This window comes from Protopterus annectens, chromosome 4.part0 (genome assembly GCF_019279795.1).
Source record: "Protopterus annectens isolate FY-2018-M chromosome 4.part0, PAN1.0, whole genome shotgun sequence".
NCBI classification, from domain to species: domain Eukaryota; kingdom Metazoa; phylum Chordata; order Ceratodontiformes; family Protopteridae; genus Protopterus; species Protopterus annectens.
In genome coordinates this window covers 1,524,076,594-1,524,103,578 of record NC_056733.1, presented here as the reverse complement: position 1 = coordinate 1,524,103,578, position 26,985 = coordinate 1,524,076,594, and the positions used below count along the sequence as shown (strand labels likewise).

The following is a 26,985-nucleotide window of genomic DNA, read 5'->3' as shown; positions in this document are numbered from 1 at the left end:
GGCAGCATTTAAATCTAAAGTAATAATAATTCTAATCAGCAAAATAGTTTACTTAAATAAATGTAAAATGAAGGCGATAATTGAAATGTAGCAACTGATTACTAAATACGATATTTAGTATTTAGAGAAAACATGATTCTTCCAAATATTTTGCTTTACTTTTGCTTTCATTTCAACTCAAGTTAAATTAAAAACTTTTTAAGCTATAAATCAATCATTTTTGGGCTCAACATTTGCTGAATGGGTCACACCAAAACTTAATCATAACGCCAATATCATTTTATCAAAAAGGTTGCCTCAACAATAAAATTCAAGAAGTATGCAACATTTTATAATACTTACAAAAACATATATGAATCAACAAACCTATACATCAGATTATTTAATATCAACAGCTTCCTTGCTAATTTTATTCCCACTAGAATTCCAAATGACAAATTGGATGCACTGCAGAATGATTTCTACTTCCACAAAATCTCTGATGCTTTTACTTCTTAAAACCAGCCAAGGCCTTTGGACCAGATGGAGATTACATAACTTTATATAAACAACATTTGATTTGTATTCTTTAGAAGCTTTCTAATGACATTAAAATAGGAGGTTTTCAAATATATGATGCACTATAAAACAATCTTTATACACAAGTTCAGCATGGACTCTCCTTCAGTTAAAGTAGTTGGGGCTGGCATAATTGTTAAGGTGTTTACTTACAGACACAGAGGACATTGTTTGATTTCTCACCTTTGGATGCAGTGTTAGGCTTAAAATGCTCTCTGGACTCATTAGCCTTGTAATCTTCTAAGAAAAATTATATCACTATCTCTTTAACAAATGTAGATGTCAAACCTTATATTCTAATCACAGCTAAATATTTCATAAAAATGGTGGGTAGAATTATTTCAACATGTCAGATGAGAGTCATGGAAGAGAGGCAAAGGATAATAACATGCTTTAATTAATTGTATATCAACGAAGAGTAGACAATGAAATCTCTTGTGATTTCATCTCTTTATATTATCTCTTGATCAACTCTTTTATCACATTGCATACCTCATCAGACTTATTAGATTACAAAGAATTCATCCCTAAACTCAATATATCACTCAAAGAGCTCAAATGCTTAGATGGTCTAATCAAAAGCAGATATTGTATCTCTCATTCTTATTATTTTGAATATTAAAATAAAAAAATGATCTGATGATGTGGTCTAAATTCACAATTAATTTATTAGTGAGATCTGCAATCATTAAAATGAATGTTCTTCCATTTTTTTCTATTTTTGGATACATCAGCTTTAAAACTATCAATAAACCTTTAGTTAATTCACTCTGGGATATCAAGACTATAAGAACTAATACAAGCAGGCCAGTGGCCTCAAAATTGAAGGTAGTATAAAGTTGCTTTGTTTAACCAATCATACATCCTTCATTCACCAAGTTTTTGTCCGGCATTATGAATTTTGTTACTCACAATCCAAGAGGTGGTGATGCCAAAGTAATGCTGGAAAGTAAGGAATTAAAATGGCAGTAACAATTACAAGCAATATCATATTCAGGTTTAAATTAATATACATCACTTCAGTCTGTATTAAGTATGAGAGCAACAAAATTGTAAGAATCAATGTATTTTAGTACATAATTGTGGTTTGAAGATTTTTATTTGTCCATAGACAGTATTGGCTGGTTTTATTAAAGTTTTACTTTAAATTCCATTGTTCAGTTATAATTGGTTAAGTGAATAATTTTTAATTGGGGTACTTTGTATAAAAGGGTTAGCTTTGTTGTTTGTTGCGATTTTGATGAAGTCCTGATTTTACTAAGGACAAAAGCTCTTAATCCATATTTGTTTTATTCAATAAACATTCTTTATTAAGTGAATCCATAATTTTTGGCTTCAGCTTATTTGTTTTTTATTTTTTATAAAGTTGCCAAATCTTCAATTATTTTACATTTCAGGTAGACATATATTTTTTAACTATTTCAGGGCATTACAAAATTATCCAGTCTAACATCTCCTTACACAAGGTCTCACATTGAGAAGATACATTTTTCACTCAGAACTATCCCCTTCCTAAATAAAACTCAGAGTATTTTACTCTGTTACCCTACAGGTTAATATTACTGTTCATATACTTTCACTCTTTATTAAAAGAAATGTAATGTTTAATTAATGTGCTCCTCTTGAAAACCACTTCTAGACAACCCACATATCAAACTAAATAATGAGACACTTCATGCTAAGTAATTACTTATACTACTGAATGTGTAGCTTTTCCATTTAATAGAAAACATCAAGATAATTCCTAACAGTGTTATTCTCTTAACTTATCATCTGAAATAATTTGCTTCAATAAAACAAATTTTGCTTCTTAAATATAACAAGATACATTTGGAAATTCTGTTCATATGTTTATAACTCTATCATAGACTTTAAATAGTATTCAGAAACTCATTGTGATGCCCCAACACTAGCAACAGTAATCAAGAAGCCTCAGTCCTCGCCACTAGCACCAGTGGGGGATGTACATTGGGAGGATGACAAGTACATATGCAGTACTTCCAGATGCAGCTGTCTGCATCAAGTGCAATTTCCCATTAGAGCACAGAGAGACCACAGTCAGGGCTGGTTTCTCCCTCTCTCCAGATCCCCAGTAAGACTCCCCACTGGCACAGCTATAGAATTAAGATCTCAGCTGAGTGGCCAAGCCAAGACCTCCAGTACCCTCTCTGTCCAACCAGTGCTTTGTGTCCCTGCCCAAGTAGCTGACACACACACTCTTTGAGGTTTGATTTATAGATACACACACGCACACCTCGGACATGTTGGTGCAGGTTGAGCTATGCCCCCTTCTGCCCAGTCTATAACATAGTTATTACTACCACCAGCCAACTCCTTATCAGCTACTTTAAGGCCCTTTACAAAGAGTGTCCAATCTTACTTTGTAATGTTGCTATCAATATAAATGGTAGTTTGACCAAGAGCAAGGCTATTAGGAATGGCCTAGACAGTTTCACCAAATAAATATGCAAGTACTCTCAGAACTTAAATATGTCTCAGAAATATCATCCAAATGAAAGGTTTAAATATATTTAATAATAAATAATAAAAGAACAAGAAAATATTTGGTAGATAATCACAGTAACATCAGAGTTCAAAATCACAGGAAATATTTAAAACAACATTGCAGGTCAGTCTCAAATAAAAAAAAACATCTAAATTAAGCTTTGCTATATTCCTGACTATAGCTAAGAGAATTACTGTACCCTAACAACTTACTTCAGAACAAGTAAGGCAGATGTGGTGAATGGGTCTTCCAGCTGATGTTGTCAGGCCAAAGACAAATACAGAATACCCAGTCTATCTCAGAGAGTTCTTAAATTAATATCTCAAATATTACCGCTGGAATAGCATACAGAATGACATAATTTTTTGTCATCTGACTATATCCCAGGTAAACCCCATCATTGATGCAGCTGGTAGCATTTAGCATCTATCTGTGTAAATACATAGACAAGGACTTTCTTAGATGTAAGGCAGATCATGGAAGTCATAAAACAATAAAAACACTTCCAAGACAATACAGTGAGATAACATCCTTTTATTACATGGCCATAAAGAAATTGAATTTCAACTATTTTTCTGAAATTAAGCTCTGGTGTTCCAGTTTCCATTATTAAAATATATACATCTAAACAGTTAGAATAGTGCAGATACATTTATATTCTATTCCAGTAGGGTTCACTCTGGTTACATTTTAAGCTCAGTACTTTACAAACCCTTTTCAACACACACTTCTGTACCTGCAGTTTGATATACACATTACATACAGTTCTAATACATTTGTAACACAAGCATATGAATCATGCTGACATATAATTATTTACAAAATTCCAGATAGCTGGGCTGGCAGTATCTGCTTTTGTTACACTTCTATATAAATCATATAAATATTCACAAGTCACATATAATTATTTACAAAATTCCAGCTAGCCGGGCTGGCAGTTTCTCCTTTTGTAATACTCTTATGCCAAACTGTTAAGGTTTCTCCTGAAATTAATACATATTTTTCCTAGCTAGCAGTTAATTCATCAGAATGATTGCAAATTATTGCCTTTTTCAACATTTCTTCATCAGCTATTTGTAACTGAGCAACACATATTTGTCTCAATCAATTAGCAGCATTGTGCAAATTGCTTTCTCTATATTGTTCAATATATAATGATAACTCAGTTGCATATCTATTACCTTTACTTTGGTGTTGTCATTCTATCCAAGATTTCTGTCTCCTACCTGATTGCTCTGCAGTCCTGGCTTCAAGTATGCTTCAATATGTAAAGTTAAGAACCGGCACTGGACTTTTTTTTACTACTGTGACTGTTTGAAGGTCAGAAATTCAATACTCACAGTGTTCAATTCACAGCAGGTAGATGGCATCCATGGCGGTTGCTGACATCTCGTGGCTCAGGACTAATATTGTTCTGTGCAATTCTGCTTGTGAAACATCACTCCAGACTTCATACAAATAGACTAATTCAGTAGTCAACAGGGAGATTGTCAGTGAACTCTGAAATCAATATGTATCACAATGTTTGATGTTAATCTTCAAAGTTCTTATTAATTTATGAAGTGTGTGGTGTTATTTTTTTCACAATAGTCACATAGTCTATAGGTACTAGGAGCAGTAGTTTTGTAAAACTAATTTGTTTCTAAATGTTTAATGTATTTTATTCTTTAAAAAATCAGTGCATGCAACTATCTTACTGTACAAGTTGCCTAAAATGATAAGTTGTATACATGCTATAATAAGTCCATTTTCTTTAATACAGTGAAAAAGTGTCCTCCTCCTCCACGCGAACTACAAAATTCTGAGGTACTAGATAATTCTATTGACTATTACCACTTAGACCGCATACAGTACAAATGCAAACCTAATTATGAATTGGAAGGATCAACAGTAGTGACATGCAGAAATGGAAAGTGGACACCTTTGCCAATGTGCATTTGTAAGTATTTAGCATTTTATTGCAAGTATTTACTTTTATATGATGACCTGATTCATAGACAGCTGATTTATATGATTCATATATAATGCATTCTGACTCTAAATCCTGATTGTTGCATGCAGAAAGAAGCTGCCTAAAGTATAAAGATTCCCACACTTGGGTTTGGCATAATTGTTAAACTGTTTATGTTACAAAGACAAGGTGCAAGGTTTGATTCTCACATTTGAAAGGGAAATTGGTAAGGCTTAAAATGGTTTGCAAGGGCAGCTAGCCTGGAACTTACTTATGAGCTTGCCCATTTATTCATCTACAGATTATTTATTTATTTGCATTTGTTTACCACGATAGTCCACTGGGCCAAAGAGTCCATTTTCAGTGAAGGCCCGGGGAGAAAAGCTCCACAGGTAACAAGAAACAAAAACATACCATAGACAGATAACAAGTAAATGACAAAGCAAATACATTTGGCATGAGTGCATTACTAGAGTATATGCATCAATAGTAAAACATGGAGTAAATATAATTAGAGCAAGTTTATTACAAGGCTGTATGCATCCAAATGAAACATTTCAAATAGAGTTGAATACAAACTGACATGCTTCAGTACAGTGCATAAAATTTCTAACGTGAATTGAATTGTAAAATGACATGATTCCACATTGCTTAAATAAATATAGAGACATTCTAACAGTAGATAATAGAGAGGCTTACACCTGGCATTAGTATAGAACAGCATAAAGTAGCAAGGTATTACACCTCGAAGTATATTACATGTCCACTGTGAAAATCTATGTTATATAGAGACTAATTATGATTTGAGGGAAGGAGGCAAGGTGCAGGTACAGTTCTAGTTGGAAGATGAGATTTTAGGGAGGTTTTGAAAGTATCAGGAGTTTTTGTAGTTCTAATAGTCAAAGGTAGGGCATTCCAGGCATTGGCGACAGAGCAGGAATATAGAAGCTGTCCTGCAGACAGGATTGGTTTTTGTACCAACAAAAGGTACTGATTCTCAGATCTGAGTGGTTGGTAGGTACTGAAAATCTGGCTGAGGGCAGGGCAATCTGATGGTTTAAAGATTATTCTGTGGTCTGCAGTCACTTGTAAGTAGGAGAGGTAGTGAAGCAGTTCAAGCCAGTTAAGAGAGTGCAGAGCAGTACAGTGGTGGGTAAATTGTTGTTAGATGCAAATTTAGCGATTTTGTTGTAACAAATTTTGAGCTTAGCTTTTAGGGAGGATGAGAGATTAATAAGTAGAGGTGCACTGTAGAGTAGGGAAGGTAGTAGGTAAGTGGAACAAGAACTTGTTTTGTGGAGGATGTAAGGACATTTTTGTAGCTATACAGAATAGCAAGCTTTTGGTGGGTCTTGCTGATGCTATGGTGCATATGTATGTCAGATTTCAGGTGTCCGTCTATAAACACCCCTAGCAGTTTTGTCTGAGTAACGACCTCAATGACTGTTACTTCGTGAGAGTATAGTGAACTGGGCTTTGTTAAGGGTGATAGATTTCTTGGGTGTGAAGAGCATGAGTTTGTTTTTGGCATGGTTGAGGGAAAGGTAATTGTTATGCATTCATGTCTCAGAGTGGTGAATGCTGACTGGGTTAGTTGTAGTTCAGTTATCCATTGTAAAAGGACTTTACTGATGTGGAACTCAAAACAGGCACTTGGGATTCTTGTGATTGTTCTTTGTGGAAGGGCGCACCAGGGTTACTGAAGCAGGACACTCAACATTATGAAACTAGTCTATGTATTGCTTTGTGTCTCACCCCTGCCTACATTCATTTCACCCCCATATCATTTCCTTTATACCGCTTCCACAAATAAACTCTGGCATCATACTGGTTAGCCCGTAAGTACCAAATAGTTCTCACTCTGCTAAAAGATCCCCCATCCCATGGTTTGTCTTCCCATACCTCTTATTCTTTAACAAAATCCCAAACTTTGCAAAATGCAACCATCAATCTTCATTTGCACATTTTGTGCTTTATTTTCCAGGGTAAGCAGCCTAATAACTCTAATAATAAACATCTTCTGTCCTGCCCCATCACACAGAGGAATAAAGCTCTTACTGTGACCCAGATTAACCACATTCAGTTAGCAACGTGGCCAGAGAAGGGACCACGTGGGGGAGGATGGGAATGAGAAGCAGATTCGGTCTCATCCATCCAGGGGAAGGGAGGCAGCCTACACTTGTTGTAAAGGCAGCATTAAGAGCCTGGAATGCTTCATGCTGCAGGAGGTATATGACATGATTGTGAGGTTGCTCTTGAGTGTAAGTACACTTACCCATCCTGAAAGCAGCAGCTGCAGGGCTTGCAAGACTGGTGTGGGGTGGTAGAGCATTAAGGCACACTGCTTGGCAGTAATATAATGCTGCACCTGTGTCTTTGATATACTTATTGGTTCAGGATGTGAGCTTAGTTGAGACTGGGGGAGGCTAAGGTGGGACACTTAGACATGGTGATTGAATAGAGGAGCTGGTGGCAGCTGATGATAAGCTGTGGGAGTTAAAAAAATACTTTCCTCTTAAAGTGTTACACATCAGTCTCTTCTTCCATTAAAGTCTAGGAACCAACCCCATTAGTATTCCCCCTATCAGCAACGTACCCTACTTCAGACAAAAAACATTCACCTTTATCCATATCCATTCTCTTAGCTCCAATTCAAGCACAACTCTGTGTTAGTAAGCCTAAATCCCTTCACCAGCCAGCTGTTCTTTTGCTTCTTTTAGCAAACAACATAGAACTCATCCGTCATCCCAGCTCCATATTAAACAAACAAGCTAGCTCATCTCATGTGCTTAAAATCATTGTCATCATCATTAAAAATCCCCTTTTTCCCACTTTACATGGGTTTAGGGTGTCACATCAATATTAGTCAATGTGATCAAATCATCTAGAGCCAGTGTTTACACCACTGAGTGGCTGGTGAGGACACAGTATACCCAATGCTCTAAAAATATATCTCCTAAATGTTTGCAGCATTAAAAAATGATAGAACAGACTTCTTCAGAAGTAGTCACAACCCTGACAATGCTGAAATTTCAGAATCCTGGCTAAAAGATAACTCCATTGACTTGCACCATTTCTTTCCTAGCTATTCTTGCATGCATAACTCAAGACCAGGCAAAACAGATGGAGGGAGAATCCTGCTCCTATAGAAATCCTCCAGCACTGCTCAGTTTCACAGCCAGTCCCAAAGCAAAAATTATTGTGACACCAAATGAACAATTGTATCCAAACCATTAGCTCAAAAACAGATTGTGCATTATAGTAGCATACCTCTTTCTTTCACTATCAAATATAAAAACACTTTGTGCCCTATTTAAACAAATAGATAATGCAACACTACCCTCATACCCACTAGTAATTTTCCGGAATGTCCACATAAACCTTCGTGGACTTCACAAAGATGGCTTGGCCTGCAAAACTGAGTACAACAACCCACCCACCCTAGGTCAGAAAATCACTTCCTTCTGTCTTAACTAATGTCACCCGCTATGTTTTCTTACTACAAGTGCTTTTTCCCTTTCTTAAGTGATCAGTAACCCATGCTCCAGTCCTCCCCTAAAGCAACCTCACACAAAAGTACCAATCTACTTCCTGAATAAATAAATAAATAAATATAATAAGCTAAAATAAAGTCAGCCATGTCAAAAAGCCATGCCTAATTGCTAAGATCCAGAATCTGCCACTAACAGTCTGTTATCTCTTCTATTAAATGTCCAAAACTCATTCTTTTCAGTAGCAGCTATGCTTCTAGAATCGCAATGTCCAAAACTCATTCTTTTCAGTAGCAGCTATGCTTCTAGAATCGCAATGTCCAAAACTCATTCTTTTCAGTAGCAGCTATGCTTCTGGAATCGCAATGTCCAAAACTCATTCTTTTCAGTAGCAGCTATGCTTCTAGAATCGCAATGTCCAAAACTCATTCTTTTCAGTAGCAGCTATGCGTCTAGAATTGCAATGTCCAAAACTCATTCTTTTCAGTAGCAGCTATGCTTCTAGAATCGCACTGCAATGCTTAAACTAGGGGTCAAAGCTATGTCCCATCAGACCAAGAAAGGTTTATGACTTATCTAACTTAAAAAAGACAACATATCATGACCTAGCAGTGTTTGGATATGTTCGCCCACATTAAAAAAAAATACCCAGGACTTAAGCTTTATTTAAGATGTACATATGCACAGCTTATTTCTCCCACTCTCTTTACTCTCCCAGTTGGGGATGTTATCCACTTATCTCCCTACTTTATTACTCTTCTAATGACATTTTCTCTTCTACTTCCTTATGTTTATTCTTTCAGATTCAAATTGTTTCATTTGTCTACTAATTCTCTGTTACGTCTTTGTCACACTGTAGGATGGCAGGCTAAGCTGTCTACAATGAAACAGTTGTACAAACCTGACAAGCTCTGTGCTGCAAAAGTGTTTTACTGCTGCTTAATCAGGAGGTTGCACGTGTGCAGAAGCATGCATGCACTGCATGTGGAAAGCATTTGTGAAACTTGCAAGGATTCTGTGGAGTGGCAACAGCATTAGCACCCTTGATCTCCACATTTACCGCAGTTATAAGTCAGTTTGAGCCTGGGAGAGGGTAATGTGGCTCTGATAGACCAAGAGAATAAAGACATGATGTGGTGTCAGCTGATGGTCAACTGAGGGGATAATAAAAAAGAAAAATACAATGCCTATTCCCAACATCAGCATGACTTCTGGGTTGGATGTAGCACTATGATAGCCTGATATACCCTTCACCAATGACATCCTCATGAATTTTGACTAGGAGCTTTTAATAAGTTCTATCTTCATCAGCTTGACAAAAGCCAATGACATGGTAGATCATTAACTTCTTTTAAAGTCCCTTATTTCATCTAGATGTAGCCATGACTCCCTTCCATAGTTTTCTAAATGTCCTGAACATGAGATACGTTAAAATCCAAACTGGATTCCCTTTCTTCCTTTCCTTATCCCTAATCAAAGGAATACCTCAAAGATCCATCATATCATCTTATTTCCTGTACTTTTCTCCGTTTATTAATCACATACCGATGGACTGCTCACGGCTCAGTTTTATACAGTCTCTCTCTCTCTTTCGGCTTTTCCCGGTTAAGGGTCACCACAGCGGATCACCTTGTCCACTCATGACTGGCAGTGGAGTTTTATGGTGTCGAGTTGCCAGCCCAGTGCCCAACCTTCCACGGAAGGCATACACATGCACGCACTCATGCCTAGGGCCAATTTTAGCGTGTCCAATCCACTTGCAGCATGTCTTTGAGGATGTGGGAGGAAATCGGAGCACCTGGAGGAAACCCACATGACTGCAGGGAGGACATGCAGACTCCAGCTGAAGATCGAACCGGAGAGCCTCTTGTTGTGAGGCAACAATGCTATCCGCTGCACCACTACTGCTGTCCGAGCTCAGTTTTATACAGTACACAGATGATATGGTCACCTACAGAGCTAATCCCTCCACACAGATGATATGGTCACCTACAGAGCTAATCCCTCCAACTGCCATCAAAACAAGAACTTGAAGAAGATCTTCCCTATAAGTAAATGACCGCTCAAAAAGAAATTTGTACTCAATACCTTGAAGTCAAAATGTATGTGTTTTGGTTTGAAATAAAAACTTTTTTCCATCCCTAATTAATAAGCCATTCAGCTCAGCAGTCAACTACTCTTAAAAATGACCACTCACTTCAAATACTTAGGTATCTGGATTTACTGTAACCTAAACTTTCAACCTCATATGTCTACCACCAAAACAAAAGTCAAAGCCATACTTTTTTCCCACATATCCACAGGCAAAGAGATTCTGATGGCACAATAGAATGTGACCTTCCAGTCATAACCAATGCTTCCAGGAAAAAATCTGCCCTCCCTCCAAACTACAGCTAGCAATATTTGTGGAGTAATCTCCCTGGCTTCTCAAAAGAGAACTTCACTGATTGTCCTTCAAACAGCAAAATGATTTCCAATTAATAAATGTCTACTCTACTCATAACCTCTTTCTTTGTTGTCAGCAGATCAGTTAACTCTGTGTTTTTCCCTTTCTCCAGTCTCGCAGGTATTCAACCTGGGTACCTAAAGCAAAAGACTTTTTACAAGAGCCTAAAAAGATGCAGTACCTTTAACTTAAGATCATATTCCCCCAAAGCCCCTCTTTCTTTACCCAGGAATAAGCTTCTCAGTACTAACCACAGTTCCGCTTAACTAGCTCCCCCATGAACTTCCAAGCTTTCTGTAGTCAGCTTAACATCTGAATCATGAAGCCTCCTGGAAATGCTGTATAGTAGGTAGCATAACCTAAATCCATTCCCTTCAAATAATCTCTCATCTCATTCATTCTACACTGTCCTACTCAACCAGTGAAGTGTCCCACCACCTACCCATTGTCTTCTTATTTCCCATCATTTTCCCATTTTCCATAACTTTTTCCTCTCTTCTACCTTCCCTCCCCTCCATCCACCTTGTTGTATATACTGCACATATACATGTCTTACACTTTAAATACTTATTTTTTTTAGTTATAGTTGTTCATTTTACTTCTACTTGCATTTTTATCTATTGTGTGATCCCTTGCTTGTTAAAAACATGCTTCACTATTCATCACTATGCATGTATCTATTTGAACATATCAGCTTTTTTATCTTCTCTCTGTTGTGTTCTGGCAGATTGAGCCTGAAATAGTCCACTGATATCAGCGTTCCACCTTGGTTAATAAATTAAGCTATATAAAAAATAAATAAAAACTCATAACTTCCCGATTTTTCCATAATCTCCAAAACTCAACCAATTAAAGGTTATCAACACAGATGCAAAAATTAAATATCCTATCATCCTTACATCTCTTTTCCTACAACCCAAGCAGTTCTATAGGGTTTATTTGTTTATTTGTTTTCCCTTTCTTTATTCTCCCAGGTTTGCAACTTAAATACCCACAATGAAAGATTTTACTGAAGCGTCAAGTTTCTGACACTGAACTCTATTCTCTTTTTCAAATGAATACACATAAAATGTAGAACTGTACTCATTAGGTAAGTATTATATTTGTGTTATATGGTTCTCATTAAACATATGTTTCAAATATTTTTTGAAATATTTACTGATCTGGAACTTACAGAGGATATTTTATGTTGTTTGCATGCCTGGTGTTTGATCTGAATTGTGTTGCATTGTGATTATTTATTTTGAGAGTTTGTACTCCTGAGCTGAATCTGAAAAAGGTCCATGTGGATCAATGTTTTATGTGATTAGTAAATACAAACAAACAAGTAAATAAATGAATCCATACGTGCCTATATGGCAGCTGATGTTCTGTAGCTTGAAGGTAAAAGGAAGCTGTGCTGATAAATTAATTTTGTCTCATGCTCACTTGTTTGTTTGTTTTCTTGTCTGTTTTGCTTGTCAACAAGGAAGTCTGACTGAGCAGGGTTCATTTACAGTGGAGCTCAGGAAGAAAAGCTTCAGATATATAAGGTTTACTATCAAAATGTTCACAAAATGAATGCAGTTTCTACAGATACAGAAATGAATACACTCCTGGTAATATGACTACTACAGAGAGCTGGTGCACATTTCAGCATTAAATAAGGAAGAGTTTAAATACGCAATACTTTCAGAACTGCAGTCATGTTTTAATCTTCGGTACTTGACTGATATTTTTTATTCTAATTGCTTTTTGCCTCCATGCTTACCAACCATCATGTATCATCTCAACTGAATATAGCTCATTTATTCCCTACCCTGGGAATTTCCCTTAGTCTCAAGGTAAGAGCTGCCGGTAGTGGGGGTTGTTATCCAGGGAGCCATAAGGGTGCTTTACTAAGCCATCCAAGGATGATTAGCCTTTACTATAGCCTAATGCCCAGTGAATGGTTTGCCAATACCACCCCACATGCTGTTCTAGCTGACAGCTCATTGGCCCATAGAAGAAATCCAGTATCACCACAGAACCACTTCTGCAGACTCAATGCTCACAGAATGGCTCACAAATTCATACAGCAACAAATCCCTTGTCCTCTTGAAGGCTCTACAGTGAAACCCTTATTAATCTGAACAGATGGAGATTTATATTAAGTTTTAAAACCAGCCCTGACTTTTAAGATTAAGGCTACATAACTCCACTCCAGCTGGTAAGAAGATCGACACAATGTAGCCATTGGATATTCAATGGCCCGCCTTGGTGTGAGTGCACTCTCTCTCAGACACAAGTCTTGAGAGCTACTGTCAATAGCTTGGGATACAAAGCTAATGTTGCCCCAGTTAATGACCAACAGCAAGTCTTGACTTGCTGTGAGCAAACCAAGAAACATCTCCCCCTCCTTCTGGAGTGTGCAATCCAGTGAGAGACACTCACCCACAACCATCTGGGTCTTTCAGCACTTGCTGCTCAAACTCTAGTCATCTGGGTTGTGGTCAGAGGTTTATCCTTATACAGCACACAACCAGACAAGCACTTGCCTTGAATTTGATCTTAATGATATATGCTGCAAGCAAAAATAAGAGCAACAGTAAACTTGCATTTTATACATTAAATGCAAATGACAGTGTTTTATAAAAAGAATATGAAATAAACAGGAATTAAACTTGGTGTTCATCTAGTCATTAGAAGCGATCTGAAAACAATAAATCTCAGACCAACTAATGTGATAACTAGTAGTCCTTATGGAGAGTTTATGGACAAAAAAAGGCAGTCGCACAACATAATGGGCCAATAAGTCCCCAAATGGAGGATCGACAGATGGAGCAGGAAACATCTGAAGAAGATATACCACATATTAATGTTCTGGAGCCTTCTGTAAGAGATTTACATGAAAATACAATTAGAATTGCAAAGCAATGAAAAGAAGAGGAAATAGTGAAAACTTTGACACAGGTAACATTACAATGTGATGGACCAATGATGGAGGAGCATCAAATAGAGCAGGATACATTTGAAGAAAATATGACACAGGACAATGTTCTGGAATCTTCTCTAGAAGACTTGCATGAAAGTTCAGTTAGAATTGTACAGCAAAAGAAAGAGCAAAGAAGATGGTCTCAGTCCAAAAGAAATGATCTAAGGTAAGAGCTGTTTGATTTAATAGTGATGGATAGACATATTAAGATAGATGAAAGAAACAAATTGCAGAAATTAAATAAGAACCCAAATGTTAGAAGACTGGCAAAACAAAATCAGGGCTATTAAGAGAAAGTCACGTGATACAACATAAAGAAACAAGGTATACTATTTTGCAGCTGAACTAGTAACAGATAAAGTGTTAAAAACAAAAATGTAGAGTAACAAAAGAAAAGAAGAGAACAAGTAGAATGCCCCCATGTGAGAACCAAGTAGAGAAAACCATAAAGCAACAAATAAACCAAAAAATAAACTAAAAAGATATTACCACAAGCAGAAAAACTTAGAAGGCATGCTGATTAGTATTAAGGGAGAAGTGCAAAATAATGAATTCATTGATGTCCCACATAAAAAAACTTACAGAGAATATGGAAACAAATCAATAGTAAAAACTTACAGAGAATTTGGAAATAAATCAAAAGCCATAGTAATACCACTAAAAAAGAAGTAATAGGTACATTTTGTTTTTTTTTTCAAAACAGGTTTATTGTTTTAACATATAAGAGAAATATCATAACAATTTTATACAAGTAATTAAAAATAGGTATTATTATAATATTCAACAAAACAACTAAAGTATTTACAAAGACATCCACTACAATCAGATCAATTAATTAAACTAAAATACCATGCTATTGAAATTAAAATTTTTTTAACAAATTTTGTAAATTATCCCATACAATAAAATGAGATGTTTTTCTATTTGTTCTAGTCCTAATTGTGTTTATTTCCATATGGCACACTATATTCATAACATTTTTAAATTCATTGAACGAAGGAGGTGTATCTGAAATCCAATTTCTAGTTATTATTTTCCTAGCCACTGCTAGAATAGACCATAACAAGGAAGCTTAACCTTTTTAACACTTTGAGGTACAGGTGTGTTGAATAATATAAGAGATTTAGAAATAATGAAATTATCTGTAAAAAGAGCCTGCAAAAATTCATTAATTGACTTCCAGTATTCTTTCAATTTTATACAGTCATAAAACATATGAGCCCAGTCAGCATTAATTTCTACATTACATCTCTTACATAGATTATCCTTATTATTTATTTTATTCATCATCATAGGTGTATAAAAAGATCTATGTAAAAATTTCCATGTATAAAGTCTCCAGACAATGGAAGACGTAGTTCTATAAGCAGATTCCAATATATATTGTTTATCTTGTTGATTTGGTGGGTCCCCATTAATAGAAGTGAAATAATTCCAGTATGAATCTACACTGTAAAAAGTTTCTAGTCTGATAACTTTATGTATGTATGAAAGTTTACCTTTATCAGAAACTTTATGTTGTAAATTTAATATCAAGTAATCAATCAGTGTTGGAATAGATTCTTTAACAGTTATAGACATTAAATCTATTTTATTAATGAGATGTTGTCTAAAGGTCTGAACCTCTAACCAGCAAGTTTCTCTTAGATCAAATTCTTGTTTTAAGAAATCTAGATTTTTAACTTTATTATCAGATATCAACTGATACCAGTACTTTAGATCATTATCTATAGCTAAATGAGTTCCTTCAGAAGTAGATGACAAAAGCATACCCTGAGTATACATTATAGGAAATACAATAAAATTCCATTCCCTATACTTAGGGTGCATGAATATAAAGTTACGATAACTAATAATAATATTTAATGGGTAACAAACCATATGTTTAGGTGTAATAGGTGAAGTACAAAATTCCTTTAGTAACCATAACATGGAGTTATTTACAATCATATTTTTATGTGTTAAGGAGATTTTCATGAAGTGTATACTAATTAGCTCCCAATAATCTTTCCATTTTGTGACATATGACTGATCTATTAATAAAGTAATAACTTTTACAATAGAAGAGATAGTATATAAATTAAAGTCTGGAAAAGAAATACCCCCTTGAGACCAGCTATTAGTATGTTTCTTTAATGCAATCCTAGGTCTATTAGGTGCCCATAAGAAATTTAACATTAGTGTGTTCAGTTTCTTGATAATTATTTTTGTAGGTGGAAGTATTATTGATTGTATTAAGTATAAAATCTTGGGAATATTATCATTTTAATAATTGTAAGTCTCTCCTCCATAGTAAAAAACATATTATTCCAGGTATTAAAAAGATTTTGTATATTAAGAAAACAGGTATTATAATTATTATATATAATAGATTAATAGGTACATTTTGGAGAAGAATTTATGAAGACTTTGTTGAGTGTAACAGATATACTGAATGGACAGAAGAGTTAAAGAAACAGCAAGAAGCTTTAAAGTAGAGGATATGAAATGGAAGAAAAATAGCAGCTAGAAAAAATAAGACAAAATTAAGAAAAGCTCCTAAATGGAAAACCCCAAGTCCACATGTAGTACTAAACTTCTGACTGAAGGTAATAACAATTTTACACAAAGATTTAGCCCTGAATAAAAATTACTTTTCTGCACTTCCTGAACAGACACCAACCCAGTTAAAAAAAACATACTTATCATGAAGAGTGATCCTGCAAACCGTTCTAGGAACTATAGACCAGTACCTTGCCTTCTGACAAGCTATACACTGTAATCGATACAGAGTTTGTAGCTATCTAAAAAAAATCAGCTATGCCAACAGAACAAAAAGTTAATTAAAGAAAGTTATGTGGAAAAAAGGATCACCTATTGTTAAGCAAAGCCATAACAGAAAGCTATAAAAAGAGGAAGTATCAAAGTATGACATAGAAAGATTACAAAAAAAATCATTTGACAACCTCTTTCATTAATGGATAATGGAACGAATATAGATGTATGATACATCTTATATTGATTGCATTGCAGCAACTATAAAACAGTGTCAATTCACTTTCCAGCTGAGCCACGATAAGGGTTAAATTATTATCCTAAGGATGAAAATTCAAAAAAGGATATTGCAGGGAGAATTTTTGCCACAATTGCTGTTTTGCCTTCTCCTTAATCCATCAAGCTCTTTACTTCATAGAATGGGTTATGATTACAGTTTAAATTCTAGAAACCAGCTTTATTCAAAGATATCTCATCAACTTTTTTGTGGGTGATTAAAAACTACATTGCTCATGAGATGAGCATGTGTACGCACAATTAGAAATAGTTAAAACTTTTCAGATGATATAGGAATGACATTTGATCTTGATAAATGTGCAAAAGCAACATTTATAAAAGGAAAGTTGCAGTGCCAAGAAAATATCAACCAGGGACAGGAATGTGATATAAGGTAAGATGAGCAGAAGAGAATGGATAAATATTTGGGAATAGTTGAAAGGACAGCAATAAAATGAACAAATGAGAATACATGTTTTTTAAGGAATACTTCAGATGATTAAAGTTGATACTGAAAACTCCATTGACATCTAGGATTAAAGTCCAGGCTGTAAATCATTTAGATCTTGCAGCTTTGGTATGATTGAATGGCTCTGAACAGCACTGAAACAGATTAGAAAGCAAGAAAATGCTTCATGTTTATCAAATGATATATAAAATATAGTGTATACTAACAAGGTTATATATCCCTATTCAGAACAAGGTATTGGCCTCCTCTGTGTATGGGTCTGCAGTTGTGGGACTGTATATATATATATATATATATATATATATATATATATATATATATATATATATAATTTTTTTTTATTTTATTTTACATTTGTTAACCGGGGGTGTCTGACTGAGCCGAAAAGGCCCTTTTTCAGCAGAGGCCTGGGGGAGAAAAGCTCCACATAGAAATATTACAGATACATTTAGTTATTTAGACATGATCAGTATACACACAAATTACAAAAGACATGTTTTTACAGTGGTATGCAGCACATCAACAGTTACAGTAGACAGAACAAACAAAAAAATATTAATTTAAAAATAAAGGTAATTAATAGATTTGTGGTGTACAACTGAAATTTAGAACATAGGTAGAATACATACATAGTACACAGGCACAGTACATTCATTGTAGATTAGCCAGTGTTTGTGAATAAGACTGAAAACTATTATCAAGTACTCTAGGTTTAGTATATGTACCTTATCCACTTTCACTAGCCTGGGGAGCAATCATGGCATTGCCAACTTTGCTTGAGATGTTGCCTGATGAGGTCTTTAAAGGAGGCTTTGGATGATGTGTTTTGAATGCTAGTGGGGACAGAGTTCCATTTTTCAGCCACTGAACTACTATATAGCACATCTCCCAAGCTATTGTAGCTGTTGGTGACTTCTAATAGTAGTTTGATGATGATCTAAGAGGCCTTTTGGCTGAGTGATGCTGTACTAGGTTTTTGAGGACAGGACACTTATTGGGGAGGTAATAGATCGAATGACAGAGGCAGAGCTGATTGTAGGCTAGGAGGTTGGGCAGTTCAAGCCAGTGGAGCTGTCTCAAAGCAGTGCAGGGATGAGTTCTATATGAGCAATTTGCAGCAAAGTGGGCAATTTTGTTATAGCAGGCTTCCATTTTGCTTAATTCAGTTTTGTTGAGATTAGTCAGAATGGGAGATGCATAGAGTAGGGTGGATAGAAGTTGGGAGTGAACAATGGCTGATCTTGTGTTATTGGCAAGAAATGGTTTGATACAGTAGAGTGATCCCAGTTTGGCATGTACTTTTTTAATAGTTAAATTGAGATGACTATCAAATTTTAGATGGGAGTCTATGGTTATTCCCAATAGCTTAGCCTGTGCCACTGGAGCGATTGGAGTAGCATTTGTGGAGTAGATAGTGAATTGACTGTTACTAGTGTTTTTGTTAGAACTGGTTATAATCATTAGCTGAGCTTTCTTTGGCTTGAGGATAAGTTGGGCTTTGGTAAGGTAGTTTTCAACATCAGTGAATACTAGTTGAGTTGTTTGCAGGAGGGTGGGAATGTTGTGTGCAACACATATTAAGGTAATGTCATCTGCATACTGAATGATAGATGCATGCTGTGTGGAGGTATGGAGGTCATTTGTGAAGATTGTGAATAGTAGTGGTCCTAAGATAGAACCCTGTAGGACTCCTATAGTTATAGGCAGCTGAGGAGAGAGAAAATGTTCCCATTTCACAGCTTGGTACCTGTCAGTTAAGTAGCTTTGGAACCAGGTAAAAGTGGAATTTGATAGGTGATATTGGTTTAGTTTGTTTAGCAGGATTTGGTGTGAGACTGTGCCAAATGCTCTGGACATATCCAAAAAAGAGTTGACACCTGCATTGCTGTCTAGGAGATATTTTAGCATCTGGGTATGGATGCATTTTTCTAGGATTTTGGCCAGGGGGGAGAGTAAAGCAATGGGTCTGTAGTTATTAAGTTCAGTGGAGGTCCTGCCTTTATGTATGGGTGTAACATAGGATAGTTTCCAGAGTTTGGGCACATGGTTTTCAACAATTGATCTGTTTATGAGAGTGGAGATTGGGATAGCAATAGCATCTGCTGTGAGTTTCAAGAAATAGCTGGGGAGTAAGTCGACTGCTGTTGATGAGGTTTTTAGTTTGGAGAGCATGCTTTTGATTGAAGTGGTGGAAACTGTTTTGAGGGTAAAGCATGTATTAGTGTTATTTATGTTGGGGGGGGTAGTGAGGAAGGAACTGTCCTGTGATACTAAGGATAGAATTGAGTTCACAAAGTGGGAGTTGAATTGTGTTTCGATGGTAACTTTAGTGTCAGGGATGGTTGGTTTTGGGGTAGCCTTTTGGGTGGATTTTTGTAGTTGGTTTACATTTTTCCAAACTTTTTGGGGTTGTGTTGGTATTTAGTTTGTAATGTCGTGTAGTAGGATTTTTTTTGTCCAGCCTAATGCATTTTTTTGCACAGTTGCGCAGTTCTTGGTACTTAGTTAGGCTTTGTGTTTCTTTGTTTTTTTGATAGTAAAGACAGGCGGTGTCTCTGGACCTGAGGATTTGTTTGGTTTCTTTACTGAGCCAGGGGTTTGTAGAGGTTCTAACCTTGATTTTGCGCAATGGAGTGACAGTGTCTAGGTGTTGTAGAAATGTTTTGTTGAAATATGCTACAGCCTGGTCAAGTGGAAGGGTTTTTGGGGGGGTCCAGTCACAGTTACAGAGTAAAGTGTTGAGGACCTCAGGAGAGATTTTTTTTTGTGTTTCTAGGGGATATATAGTTAGTGGTTTTGCATATGCTTGTTCTACTACGTATAAAGTATATTATGTTGTGGTCACTTAAGGTGTCTGTGAGACTGCTTGTGTGGGGGTACAATGTGAGGTTGTTAGGACCTAGTCAAGGATGGGATTCCCTTTTAGATTTTTTATCACATCTAGTTGGAATTTGGACTAGCTGGTAGCCATGGAGATTTAATAGATTACTTGGTGGTTCTGATATGCAAGCGAACCAATATAGGTTGAAATCCCCCAGAATAAGGGTTTCTTGTGACTATGTGGAAGAACACCAGGATATTAAGTCTTCAAGGCTAGCAGGTGTATTACCAGATGAAATATAGATCACAATTGTGGTGATGACCTTTTTAGGGTGAAGTTGAAGTTGTGAGATAAGTATGTCCCAATTATTGGGGGAGAAGTAGGAGTTTGGTAATTTATGTACAGTTAAGTTAGACTTTTACAGTAAGGCAGTTCCTCCCCCTTTACAAAGTGGTCTGTCTTGTCTGATGATATTGTAGTCAGTAGGGAGAACTTCTGAGTTAGCTATGTTTTTATTTAGCCAGGCTTCTGTTAAAGCAACTATGTCTGGGGAATAGTGTGCTATTGTGGCCTGGAGTTCAGGTATTTTAATTTTGATACTTCTAATATTAATATTTAGCATTAAAAATGGTTGGTTTTGCTGCTGTTGTTGATTTGCCCAGGGATGAAGATAGTGGGGGTGTTATATTCTGACATTTGTGTTGGAGCAGTTTGCGTTAGACAGGATGGATTTGGGCGTGGGTTGGGGTGAATATTTCCACTTATGGTGAGCCTGGTGTTAAAATGGTGATACAGATGTTGGAGTTTGGTGAGGAGTGTGAGAAAGTATTGTGTTTTATTTGGAGTAGGAATGAGAGCATTAGTTCTGAATTGGTCCATTATGTAGATCTTGAACAATTGTGGACAGATATTATTATAATGTGCTGTGTTTGTATATGAGTGCATAATGTAATGTTGTGCTACTAAGTTTAGGGATATTGCTAGAGTGATAACTTGTGGTGTTATAAAGAATTATGAGAAGATGGACTAGAGTTAGTTGTGAGATAGTCATGGTTGTAAAGTTTAAGCTGGATCTAGGTGGGGCTCTGAATAGGAATTATAGGATTGCACTATATGTGGATGGGTAAGTAGTGTGGGTGATGTAAAAAATGCCTAGTGGGAATGAGAGTGATTGGGAGTATTTTGTGTGGAACAAGTTGGTGTGGTATAATGTGATCTGACTTGAGGCGTTGTGATTGGTGGATGTGATGTGAGGGTGAGCTGTGGGTGTGGCTGTGATTACTTTAAATGTAGAGGTAGTGGAAGCGGGAGGGTATAGGGGGCAGGGAGAGCCCGAGCATTAGCGAAGGCGAACGGAGCAGGGCAGAGCCCAGCAAGACAAGAGTAAAAAGTAAGTATTACTTTACAAATCTGAACACTTTAAACAAATTCTTGAGGTCTAATGGCTTACCAGCAAGCAGAATGCAATTGCTGAAGAGCACTTGTGTCCTGGTGGGAGACTAGTAAGATGGCTCCATGCTCAGCAGGATTCTAATATAGACTTACTACTGGGGGAGAGAGATAGCACAAGGTGTTTAAACAAGGTGGAATGCAAATAAACTAGGGAGGCAATCAGTGGAAATCAGTGAAGGCCTCAGAGGGGGTAAGTAATAATTCAAACTACCTGTAAAGTGAAGGAGGGAAGAGACAGCAAAGTTTATTAAGGTTGGGAGTGTGTCTTCACATTGATTTGCTTATTAGTAACCAGTTTGTGCACATATTAGAGTAGGGAGATACATTAGCAATGAAGGGAAATGTATAAAGATGCAAATAAACAGGTGGGCCTCCAAGTGATACAAACTAAGGCAGAAAGCACTAAGAGGGCTGCTTGATGGTTAATTTAGTCACAGGGATGTGAATTAAATGTATACTGTCTGTTGGACAGTTAGGATTACTGTACTAGTGGGGGGGGGGAGACACAAGGCTACAACAATCAGTTTTATTAGCACGCTGAGAACTACTAAGAAATACTGCTAATGTGATAGCTTCACTCTCGTAATGCATACAAGTAGAATGCCTGGGTGGACTGACCCTGCTCTTGAGGCAAAAATGTATATCCTTGTTTAGTTTTGCAGTACTGATTCCTTCTTATACTGTATGGGTGGAGTGGTAGCCGCAGACTGCAGATTTGCTTGAGTGTGCTCTGAAGAGAGAGAGAGAGAGAGAGAGAAGAAAAGAGAGGATGACGCTAGTAGAATGAGACAAAGATAGGTTAAAGGAAGTAATGAGGAGATAGGAGGGTGTAAAAGATACAAATCTGAGGATAGTGTGGATAAAGCAGGAGAACAGATGCTACTGCTACAGTTTGAGAGTGCTTCAACAGTTACCACATCACAGTGCCATAACTTAGTTTGGAAACAGGTTAATAAATCATGCACAATCCATTTATCAGCCAATTATCCTGTGCATACAAGAAAAAGGAAAATGAACACTGAACAGCACAGCTGAATCAGTAGCAGAGACAACTGTAGTGCTAAATCAGTAAATACTGTTTCTACCTCCAACACTAAGTCAATTAGATTTGCATTACAGTTATAACAGCAGTTTTAGTACATCATAGTAGCATAGAGACAACTTAGCTCCAGTGGCATTGTCAGTAAAACACAATTGCTGAATGACAGAATCAACCAGTTAAAACAAATAAGCAGATCAGTAGTCAGGAATCAGAAAAACTAATACTAGTTGTATAGATCCAAATACAGCAGAAAGTATTACTTTACAAATTTGAACACTTTAATAGGTTCATATGTTCATAGGTTGGTACTAGGCTATCGGCCCTAGAGCCTATGCAAGCCTAGCCATAATTCCCTGGATATTTCTTCCCACAATATTTACTTCTCTGGACCCCCTGTCTAGCAGGGCGACTGACATGATCCCTGGGGTGAATTTCCGATCTCCCATCTAATCATCAAGGTTCCTTTTGAAGAGGCCAATGAGGCGCTCTGCTTGACATGTATGGGCAGTCTATTCCAGAGTATGGGGAGTCTCTAGGTCAGGAACCTATCCCTCCAGCATGTTTTGTTCATTGTGATGACAAGGTTTAGATCCCTGGAGCGTGTGGCTCTGAGAGACTGGGATTTCTTTAAGTGGAGCATGCCCAACAGCTCAGGGTTTGACATGGCCTTGTATGTTAAGCAGAGATCGCCTCTGAGTAGACGATATGCCACAGAGTATAGCTGGAGTTTTTTTAGATGGTCAGCATATGGCATCTGCTTTAGGCTTGTGATTCTTTTAGTGAGGTATTTCTGTGGCCTTTCCAGCAGTTGCAGATATCTTATGAGGTACATACCAAACGGGGCATTATATGATATAATGGGTCTAAAGAGGGATGAGTACAGTGGGACAATGACCTCCTTTTTTCTGGATGAAAAGCTCTTAGTGATGAGGTGTGCCACATAGAAGGATTTCCCGACTGTTGTGGCGATGTGGTTATCGAAAGTGTGACCACTGTCCACCTGTGTCCCTAAGTCTCTCATCACACTTTCGATGTTTAGTGTCCTGCCACCTATGTGGTAATTCATGGGTACATATTTTTTTTTCCAAAGGGGATAACTATACATTTCTTGGCATTAAGTTTGAGCCCATGGTTCTGGCACCAGGCATCTGTTTCTGTAAGGCCCTTTTGTAGAATATCCACATCATTTGGGGATTCAGTAATGGCTCCCAGTTTGCAGTCATCTACAAACTTTGTTAGCCAGAGTCCCTTAGTGTTGGCCTGTACTTCAGAGAAGTAGATGCCAAACAAGAGTGGTCCCAGGACCGAACCCTGAGGTACTCCACTTGTCACTTGTCTGGAGCTGGATTTGTAGTCGGCTACTTTTACAGTCTGGGTTCTGTCAGTAAGCCAGTTGGAAACCTATCAAGTGAGATAGGGATTTATGCCCAGCTTAGTAAGTTTATCAATGATTCCAGAGTGGGGGATGGTGTCGAAGGCCTTGGAGAGATCCAGATAGGCTGTGTGGACTGCCTTACCCTCGTCCACAGTTCTGGAGATTGATTTGAAAAAGTCAGTCAGATTCAGGAGACAAGATCAGCCCTTCACAAACCCAAACTGGGTGGGGTCCAGTGTTTGAAGGTTGCCAATGTCTTTGTTTATAAGTTCCATGATAATGGTTCCATGCCCTTGCAGATCAGGCTTGTCAGACTGATGGGACAGTAGTTCCCGGGATCCAAGACGGATCCCCCCTTGTGGAGTGGGATAATTGTAGCTGTGCGCCACTCAGTGGTCACAAAGCCTGAGGTGAGGCTATGATTAAACATGACACTTAGGTGAGGTGCCAGTTCATTTTGTAGTTCATGTAGTACACAGCCTGGGATGTCATCTGGTCCCATGGATGCTGTATTCTTAGCTTTGGAGAGTGCAGTTTCTACCTGTGTGGCCATGATTACCAGAATTTGGCAATCTTTTGGTATTGAGATGGGCCCTTTAGGGGGTGAGAGGGGGGTGAAGTTGGCACTAAATCAATCTACCAGGATATTGGCAATATCCTTGGGATCAGTATAATTAATGCCATTTAGATTCCTGAAATTACTATAGAATATCTTGTGGTTGTCCTTGGAATCTTTGGCAATTTTATTTTCGTAACTAGCTTTTGAGGATTTTATGAGGGATTTCAGCTTCTTACTGAGGCTGGTGAGGGAGTTTTTTGCATGCTAGGATTTTCCTCTTTTCTGCAACAGTTTCTTCCTTCTGGGTATAGTTTGTTTATAGCAGGAGACCACCAGATTGGCTTCCTTTTTTTGGAGAAGAGCATCTTGGTTCTATTTGCGATGTCATGATCCATGCACGTGTGGATGTGCTCGTACAGTGCCTTAGTGTAGGATTCTGCAGTCAAACTTTCAGATCCCGTCTGCATGGGTGCAATGAAGTTTGTCACTTCTGACTTCAGTAGCATGAAGTTGGCTTTGGAGAAGTTTTTTAAGGAGGTTTCCTTACTGGGGGCTTGGGGGGGTGTGGATGTTGGGGTGATTTGCTTATGGTCAGACCTGACCAATGAGGGGGTGACCACTGGTGTGGAGCATCTATCTCCCATGTTGGCAATGACCAGATCTAGGATATTGGAACCCCTGGTGGGACAATGGATTAGTTGATCCAGGGCATTGGAATTTATGAATTCCAAGAACCATTGGGAAATGGAGTTGGTACCTGAGTAGTTTTCCCAGTTAATGGAAGGATAGTTGAAATCACCCAGTATTAGGGTGTTTGGTTGTATCTTAATATTTTCCAGTATGTTTAGAAAGGTGTAATGAGAATCTTGGGGCATGGTGGGGGATCTGTAGCAAGCTACAGTTTGGATTGCAGTCTTACCTAGTGTTAGTTGCACCAGGAGAATTTCAGATGCATTGTGTTGGGCAACTAGCCTGGAGGGGTGAATATCCTTGGTGAATATGTACACTCCTCCACCTTTAGTGTTTCGGTCTTGGTTTTGTGGCCGAAACGTGTGGTAAGAGTTGTAGCCTGGTATTGCAGGGATGCTCTCTGGAGCCTTGAACCAGGTCTCAGTTACTGCACAGATATCGATGTTCTCCATTTTTAGGAGTGCCTCGAGACAGTGCATTTTGAGGTTTAGACTTCTAGCATTGAGTGGCATTACCTTCAGATTTTGCATGCTTGTATCTGTTATGGTGGTGGTTTTATCCTTTGAACCTTGCCTAAAAAGGCACTATAGGGGTGGCAAGAGCTTTAGCCAGTAACCTGAATCCCAGGGGTGATAGGTGCAGACCATCTCTGGCAAAGCATCTTGGTTTGTCGATCATGTCTTCCCAGGCAGACAAATACTGGATCCCCTTTGAATGACACCAGAAGCTTAGCCAATTGTTGAAGTCAATCATTTTGTCCTTATACTGTGGTATCATTCTGGGCAAAGGCAGGATGCTACTCAGGGCTAGGGTCATACCTGCCTGGACCACATGATCCAAGAGCTCTTCCATGTCTCTTTTCATGTAGTCCAGGGAGGTACGTCTCAAGTCATTCACTCCAGCATGGACAATGACAGAGTCATATTTGTACTTGTTGTGGAGTGACTTGAGTGCATGCGTTATGTGGTGGATCCTGGCACCCGACAGGCAACTGACTGTCATTTTCTCCTTGTTCAGCCTAGTGAGTGGGACTTCAGTGTGCCTGACTATAGAGTCACCTATGACTAAAGTGTTGGGTACATTGTCTTGCCTTATGGGCTGTTGTTGGGTGGCACACTGGTGTTGTGAACTATGTGTCACTTTGGTTGTAACGGGTATTTGTGTTTCAGCTTCGGAGGTCCTTGTTGCTTGGGCAGGTTAATGTTAAGGGCCTCCGCATATGTGGGTTTAGTGTTGCTATGTGTGGGTGTTGATGGTGTGGGTTTTGAAGGGCTATGAGTTGCTAGAGGTGTAGTGCAGGTGTTAACCTTCTCCTCTTGGCTGTCTAGCACAATATTGGCTGGAGAGAGCTTTGCTTCCAGTTTGACTATGTAAGTGCATTTCTCACAGGTTGTAGTGTTGGGTGGTAAGAGGAGAGGATTGTCTGAGTACATGAGGCAGTTGCCGCATTGCCCCCGTATGCCCATATTCACCAGGTGGACAGGAGAAATCACCGGAAGCTGTCCCTTGGACATGCCTGTTTAGGTGCATTTTGTAAAGTTTAAGAGCTGCTTTCCCTTACCTTTGCAATGTACTTTGCAATTATAGGCTGTTTAAACAAATTTCTGAGGTCTAATAGCTTACCAGCAAGCAGAATGCAATT

At 37.7% G+C, this 26,985-nt stretch overlaps 1 protein-coding gene across 1 annotated transcript in view; it reads left to right on the top strand.

Annotated features, from left to right (window-relative positions):
* The window catches only part of LOC122799938 (coagulation factor XIII B chain-like), a 479,343-nt gene that overhangs the window by 170,496 nt on the left and 281,862 nt on the right, over positions 1-26,985 (top strand). Inside the window, exon 4 of the mRNA XM_044069346.1 lies at positions 4,827-5,003. Coding sequence (XP_043925281.1) covers positions 4,827-5,003 — 177 coding nt within the window. The remainder of the gene's footprint in view (positions 1-4,826; positions 5,004-26,985) is intronic.